At 37.7% G+C, this 7,833-nt stretch overlaps 1 protein-coding gene across 4 annotated transcripts in view; it reads right to left on the bottom strand.

Annotated features, from left to right (window-relative positions):
- Positions 1-1,855: 1,855 nt before the first annotated feature.
- AMPD3 (adenosine monophosphate deaminase 3) overlaps positions 1,856-7,833 on the bottom strand; it is a 740,405-nt gene continuing 734,427 nt past the window's right edge. For all 4 annotated transcript variants that reach the window (XM_044059408.1, XM_044059407.1, XM_044059406.1 and 1 more), the window contains one exon: positions 1,856-2,286. In XM_044059408.1, coding sequence (XP_043915343.1) covers positions 2,110-2,286 — 177 coding nt within the window. In that variant the 3' untranslated portion in view covers positions 1,856-2,109. The remainder of the gene's footprint in view (positions 2,287-7,833) is intronic.

Genomic DNA, 7,833 nt, shown 5'->3' with positions numbered 1-7,833 from the left:
ATTTGTCTGTAGTACTAGCTTGTAGCCACAAGATGGAGGATTAAGATTATGAATAAACATGCCCAATGACTAAATATGATTTTAGGTTATTAATAAGTATTTTTACAAGGAAAGGGATTATTTATTTTCAATTATTTAAGGTTTTTAACCTGTTAAAAGTTATTTTTATCTATTTTCTTGTATTTAAATAAACAATACATATATTTATTCATTTTATTAAGTTTTTAAAGAAGAGTTTTATAATTTTGCTTTGCTTAACTGCTTAATTGATCATTAAATGTGTTAATGTAGGATAATATATGTGTATTTTATGTTTTCAGTCTGCATCTGATGAAGTTTGTGATGAACGAAAATGTATTGTATTTGTGAAGCATTAATGTGTTTTGGTTGAATAAACACCCTTCACTGTCACTTGGCTGGTGGACTTCGCATCCCTTGGCACCTTTGGCAGTTTTTCAGTATTCTTGTACCTTGATGGCATTTTTTTAGATTTATCATCAAAAATACCTGATCCAGGCATCTAAACCTCACCTGTAAGATAAATAATACATACTGGAAGGATAGGTATGTGTCTCAGAGATTACACTTCTCTGGAACATGCTTCCCACCCACGTGAAGCAGACTTCTTCCTTGTACTTAACCAGTGAATGGAGAATTGAATATTTACCCCTGGTCTGGCATTGATGTCTCTGTTAGACGGACAGAGCTTGTAAATGGGTGACCATTTATGTCCAAGTTATATGCCCAAGCTATATGTACTTCCCAAAAATACCTATGAAATCAAACCCTGTCCAGCACAACTGGGAAGCACAGCTAGGCTTAAAAGGGCCCTTTTGGGTCACTAGTCTGGTAATCACATATGAACCTTTAAAACTGGTTATTTTTTTAGCAGATTGTCTTAAATACATCCATCCATCCACAACCCCTTTTCTCATTTTTGCACATAGGATCGGGGTGTCACTTCAACAGAGATAATCATCTACAGCCAGTGTTCATAGAGGTGGCTAGCCCTGCCTCAAAGTAGATTTTGTAAAATGTTATATATAATTTAATAAATTCATATTTTGACATAAACATTTATTCTGAGATTTTTACTTATTATAGTTTTTCTTATGCTCTTAGTTTTTACTGTTTAGTTTGGTTTCTTTTTCCACTATAGTCAGACTATGGTGATTAAGGTTCATATCACATTATCCATACAATACAGATCCAAAGTTGCAAGGTAACATCACTCCAAACTGGCTAATCCATGCTTATACAGTCTGCCCAGTTTATGAGGGGTATTTCTGTACGGTTTAAATAAAGGCAGAGCAGAAATGTTAACAAAGTCAGTATCTGTGGGTGAGTACAGCCTCAAGAATTCTGTCCCCATTCTGTGTGGTGGCTCTTCTGAGCTGCACCATAGCAACTGTATAGCTACAGTTTTCAAAATAGTTAGAAGCATCTTGTTCAGACTGAGCAGGAAGTTTGGTGCTTCCTTTAAGTGAGTCCTGCAGCTAACAAACACCCAATGCAGTGATTGTAATACAAATATTCCCTGCACCCCCCCCCCCCATCAACACCAAATTGCAGGCTATGACTAGCAAGTGCTTAAGTTATATATTTATAGTCTGACAAGACTGTTCAGTTTTGCATTCCTTCTTCTACTTTATAGTTGGTTTTCTGCTGTGTTCTGTTTGTTATGAGGTTAATTCCATCATGGTTGAGAAAAATGTCAACCCCACTAAACAGAGGTGGACATTGCTAACAGTGGTTAATATTTCAAAGTATAAAATGTACTAGTGTGGTCACTAAAAAGGCATGCCCTGAATCAAAGGACCATTTTTAGAAACATCTACTCACTGTGACACAACCCTGACTGAGAAAATTAATATGTTTAATATCTTTGGATACAAAGAGAAGAAAAATAAAAGAATGTAAATTTGGAACGACTGTGCTTGAATTTAAATAAAAGATAACACCATTTTTGTAACCATACTTATAACACAAATGAAGTCCTATACATTGATTTTTTGCATGTCCATGTGCTGCTTCTGCTCTGGTCAAGATGATTTTTTTTCAATATTGCACATTAAGATTAATGTATCATTTAATCAAAAGTTTCTCATATTACTCTGATGGAGAATTGTTGTCTTCTGATTTCATTGCCGGAACAAGAAAGCTAAGTTCATTGCACAGAGTTTCATAACGATAGGCCATCCTTATCTGAGACACATTTGTCTTCCTAATTTCATTCCCTTCAGGGCCATCTATGAAGTAGCTGTTTCCCAAAAATTTCTGCTTTTCCTGCAGGAAGAAAGCACATAATAAGTAAACTACGTAGGCATTCACCTTTACTAGTTTTAAAAGTGTGTGTGTGTGTGTGTGTGTGTGTGTGTGTGTGTGTGTGTGTGTGTGTGTGTGTATATATATATATATATATATATATATATACATATACACTTCTTTACTTTATTGTAGTCCCATTTCAGATATTTATAAACCTTATTAACATTGTTTTAGCAGTGATAATATTAAATATAAACAGCTTTAATTTGTGACACAATGTTAACCAACATTCTCTGCACAGTTTAGAATAGCCTAAGTGGACACCTTTCAGACGCTCACTAATCATATGTTGCAAAGCAAAACGTGATAAACTGTAATGTTTGGATGGGGTATAAATAACACGGAGACAGTAATGATGTGTGACTAACCTCCATGAGAGTTTTAATCCCACTGAACATTTTAAAAGAAAGTATATTACATGGCGTGTAACTTACTGTAGCTAGTTCATTAGCATTTCAAGATATGTGTGTGTGTGTGTGTGTGTGTGTATTATATATATATATACATGTATATGTTTCTTTTTGTGTATCTGTGTGTATATATATATATATATATATATATATATATATATATATATATATATATATATATGAGGACATGATCGACACTACACACACACACACACACATATATATATTTAGAGAGAGAGAGAGAGAGAGAGGTATTTTGCATATATATATATATATATATATATATATATATATATATATACACACACACACACACACACACACACACACACACACACACACACACACACACACACACACACATATATCTCCTGTCAAAACTATGGGCTAGCACATCCCCACAATATTTGTTGCCAACCTGATTGAGATGGCTGTTTTGAGAAAATGTATCACCTGCTACTCAAACGGCATAAAGCGGTATGTGAAACATGCATTTATATAATGTCTTTGGAGGGAAAAATCAGTCAGGATTGTCAATAGCAAACCATACAACAAAATACAACTCACCACAAAAGTCATACAACACATAAGCCTTTGTATGCTGACGGTCTAAAGTTCAATGTGCCTTAATCAACAAGGACCTCCAACATGTGATACAGGCAATAACAACACTCTCACACTGCAAAGCCTGCCACCTCACATAGAACTAGGAGTCCCAAAGTCTTAGATAGTAAGCCCACATGACAGATATCTACCCTAACAAATGTTGTAGTCCTTGGAGACTCCATTGTAGATGTACCTGTTACCAGGCTGAGCACAGGAAGAGTGATGGTGATTTCCTTGTCTAGAGCCAGGATCCATCAGATCACACATGCTCTCAAGTCCTTGAACAGAAAGTAGCAGTATAACGATAACATACCACATGTGGGTCTTAGTGACTTGAGATGGACCTTCCACCAGGACTACATAAACAGAGGCATGATGGAGCTCTTAACTATGCTTCCCAGGCAGGTATGACCTTAGCACTGAGCAGCATTCCACATTCCCCAAGGATGGTGCCACAATTTGAGCAAAAAAATAATCAACTTCAGTAACTAGCTTGGCTTTTGGTGTCATTCTAAGGGGGTACAATATTTGACAGCTTGAGAGGACATGATCAACAGTCCATGTTGCTTCTCTGCGGATGGTCAGTACCTGTCTCTTCTAGGTTTTCAAATATTTGCTAAGACATGCTCCATGCCGCAGTATTCTTTTAGGCAATGCCAGTCGGATATACCTACCAACGTAACTGTATGAGCAAAGAATTCTGTGAAGGTGTTACTGATCAATGCTAGGTGTCTAAACAAAAAAATGTCAATCCATCAAGCTCTCTTCACCTTAGAGGGACGCAGATGTCTACAGAGTGACCAAAACATGGATTAAATTGGAATTGTGTACTCTGGTTTTGCAGGGCTGTAATGCATTCGACAGATATAGGCCAGCTAAATTGCAGGAGGGAAAAAAAGGAGGAGAAGTCTAAATGTTTATTCAAAAGAATCTTCCATTGAAGCTTGTTAAATAATATGATGCATTAGAATTTTTTCATGTTCAACTCGCCATCATTAAAGTTCCTTACCACATTATAGTCAGTTATAGAACTCTCTCTCTATGACCAAAGATAGACAAGATAAAGGCACTCCGCATCAAACCCAATACCATTTTCTTGGGTGACTATAAACTGGGAAACCTACACCACTACTAGCACACAAGCACAGCGAGTCCTTGAAATTCTTAATAGAAATGCCCTGAAACAGCTAGTGAGAGTATCCATTAGTTGAAACACCTCCCTTAACCTTATCTGGGTCTTGCTTCACTCCTTGCATATAATCTTCACTAGTCAGATCATACTATAAAACTGTTTTCCCTGTAATAAAATTAAAACCTGAGATCCCAGCAGCTTCTAGAATCCTTAGAAATTTCTCCAAGGCAAACTTCCTGCTTCTAAGTGATACCCTGGCAAGCTTTGAATCCCCTCCAAATCCAGTAAATTGTGATGAGCATGCAGAATCATACGCAACTAACTTCTATCAGCGAGTCAATGGCTGCATAGAAGCAGATGTACCCTGTATGAACAAGCATAGGGTTAACAACAGAAACTAACATACCTGTTGGAACCAAGACATTAAAAAGCTTTACAATAAAAGTAAGAGAAATACAGTAAAAAAATCAGAAAAAATAACTCACAGCAGGCTAGATCCACTATCATTAAAATAAATAAACAACTCAGGAATTTAATTAAAACCATCAAAGTCAAGTTTGAGATGAAAATATCCACCCAAGCAACGGACAATTTTATGTTTGTATCCTTAAGAGTTCTATGCAGCAATGTGCTGAGCTGATTGTTAATTATGCCACTGACAATGAAAGTTGCTAAATTCAGCTCCTAATTCACCTTTCATCCCTATTATCTCACAGGAAGTTAAAGTAACAGATACCCCCCCCCCCCAAATGCAGGACCAAGTTCAGAAAGTGTTGTAAATGGCCAGAAATATTGCATCAGTGGGCCCTGACAATATCCCAGAATGTACCTTAAATAGCATGAAGTACAATTTCTCTCTGCCCCTAACAATGCTCTTAAACCTCAGCCTCCACAAAAGCTTTGTACCAAGTAAATGGAGGGTAGCATTAGTTATATCCCTGCACAAATGGGGGCCATCCTCTAACTTAGGTAATTACCGATCCATAAGTCTGACCAGTCTTATTTGTAAGGCCTCGGAAAAATTAATCATGGAATTAATCAGTAAGGACAAAGAGAACTTCTGAATATTGGATCCATTCCAGTTTGAGGTAATCAAAGGCAGGTCTTGCTTACTCAGCCTAGTAGACTTCTTTAGCAAAAAGTTACCAAAGCAAAAGACAAAGGCAAGACCGTGCACACTGCCTACCTAGACCAGGCCAAACTTTTGACAGAATACTTCACTCAGGAATAGCGGAGAAGCTTATCCAACAAAAAATAAACTCTGCAGATGTCGAATGAAGTAAGACAGATTGTGGAAGGTAAGTGCTGGTTTGTAATGCTATTGCTGGAACTTATGGATAAGTTGAAAGTTTTGGAATTAGGAAATACACCTCTGTGTGTGTGTGTGTGTGTGTGTGTGTGTGTGTGTGTGTGTGTGTGTGTGTGTGTGTGTGTGCGTGTGCGTGTGCGTGTGCGTGTGCGTGTGCGTGTGCGTGTGTGTGTGTGTGTGTGTGTGTGCGTGTGTGTGTGTGTGTGTGTGTGTGTGTGTGTGTGTGTGTGTGTGTGTGTGTGTGTGTGTGTGTGTGCATGTGTGTGTGTGTGTGTGTGTGTCTGTGTGCGTGTGTGTGTGTGTGTGTGTGTGTGTGCGCGTGTGATGGGGAGCTAGGGTTAGAGTAAGGGCTAGGTAAAGGGATAATGATAGTGGACTGCATGTGTACTGAGGTATATGGTGTATGCATGTCTTATGCAGTGGTAATGTTACAGAAAGGGTTTTTTCTATGGTTAGGTGTAGGATTACAGTTTAGAACACATTATTAAGGTTGCACAGTTGTCGCTTTCGACTCTCAGCTAGAGCGTCTTCTGTGCGGAGGCATGCGTGAATGGGCATGCCTTCATTGAAGGTTGTGCATCAGGGCTGGTAACTCGGCACGTAAAAATCCACTACCAAACATTAGCGGTCCAAAGAACCGCTGTGGCGACCCCTAACCGGGATAAGCCGAAAGACACAACAACTAAGGTTGCACAGTGGTTTGAATCATTTCTGTAACACTACTACTATTCAGACAACTTTGATCTGAATGTAGATTATAAGATCGTAAAATTAAATTACTTGTTTTCCATTAGCAACTTTGTTATGTTTGCTTTTTGTAAGTTTATTTTTCAATATGCTAGCCTCGATCAATTATGATTTGATGTTTGTGTATTTCACTAACTAGCCATAAATCTATTTATGTGTGTGTGTGTGTGTGTGTGTGTGTGTGCATGCGCACGCGTGCACGTGTGTGGACAGATGGACAGATAGATATATGACTGTTTTTGGTTGACTTGAGAATCTGCTGCCTATTTTTGTCAAATCTCAGATTACCAAACATGTTAGTGTAGACTGTGTGACAGTAAGTATTTCCATTTTTCTCACTGTTGTACAACTTCAGTGTTGCTATATATTAGTAGGGTGCATGTGGGAATGCATGGGAGTTACTCCCCTGCAAACAAACAAATAAAGAAGGTTAAGTCATTTTTTTTTTCAATTTTTAATGAAAATTCAGGAATTTGTGCAGGTATATGTCTTCATATACAGATATAATATATATGGATTCACCCATCTTAATCATGTCCCTTTATATCAAAAACAAATTTGATTTGTTTTGAAAAAAAAAAACAAATTTGATTGCATCCTTTTGTTAAGCTTTACTTTTGTGAAAAGATGATTGTTTAATAGAGCGGGGTCACATAACACTGTGTGAGGAAGTTTACCCTTGCCTTCACTGTAGTACAGTTTTAGAGTTATTATATTTAGAGTTATGGGATGTGGGGACAGCAGGAGGCACAATTTGTGGTTGGCTGTTTGTTAAATTGGTTTAAGCAGTGTTGGTTTACTGTGCTTTCAGTATTATGTAGTCTTGCAGTTAATATATTTAAAAGGGATTAAAGAGAGGGTGCAAAACATTGCTGTTGTGTTTTTTTTTAATCTTGATGAGCCAGGAGTCAATTTTTTTTTAAAAGCTGTTCATTTATTCTTTGATAGCCTGCTTAATCCCTTTTAGGGTTGTAGGGGAGCCAAGGCCTCTCTGGGCACTCTGTTTCAGTAAGTGAAAAACACTGAACATGAGGATAATGCCAGGATACACACACACACACACACACACACACACACACACACACACACACACACACACACACACACACACACACACACACACACACACACACACACACACACACACACACACTCCTTCCCAGGATTATGCAACCTAGTAGTTAGAATATTTAATTAGCAGGGAGAGATGCAACTCCCCCACATGTCAAGTGCAGGGGGTTTGACCCCTGCAAAAATAATTTTTTTCCCTTTAAATTTTTGCATGCACCGTGCATGCATAA

Source organism: Protopterus annectens, chromosome 17.part0 (genome assembly GCF_019279795.1).
Source record: "Protopterus annectens isolate FY-2018-M chromosome 17.part0, PAN1.0, whole genome shotgun sequence".
Classification (NCBI taxonomy): domain Eukaryota; kingdom Metazoa; phylum Chordata; order Ceratodontiformes; family Protopteridae; genus Protopterus; species Protopterus annectens.
Note: the sequence above shows the minus strand (reverse complement) of the source record. Positions and strands in the feature narration are given on the sequence as shown.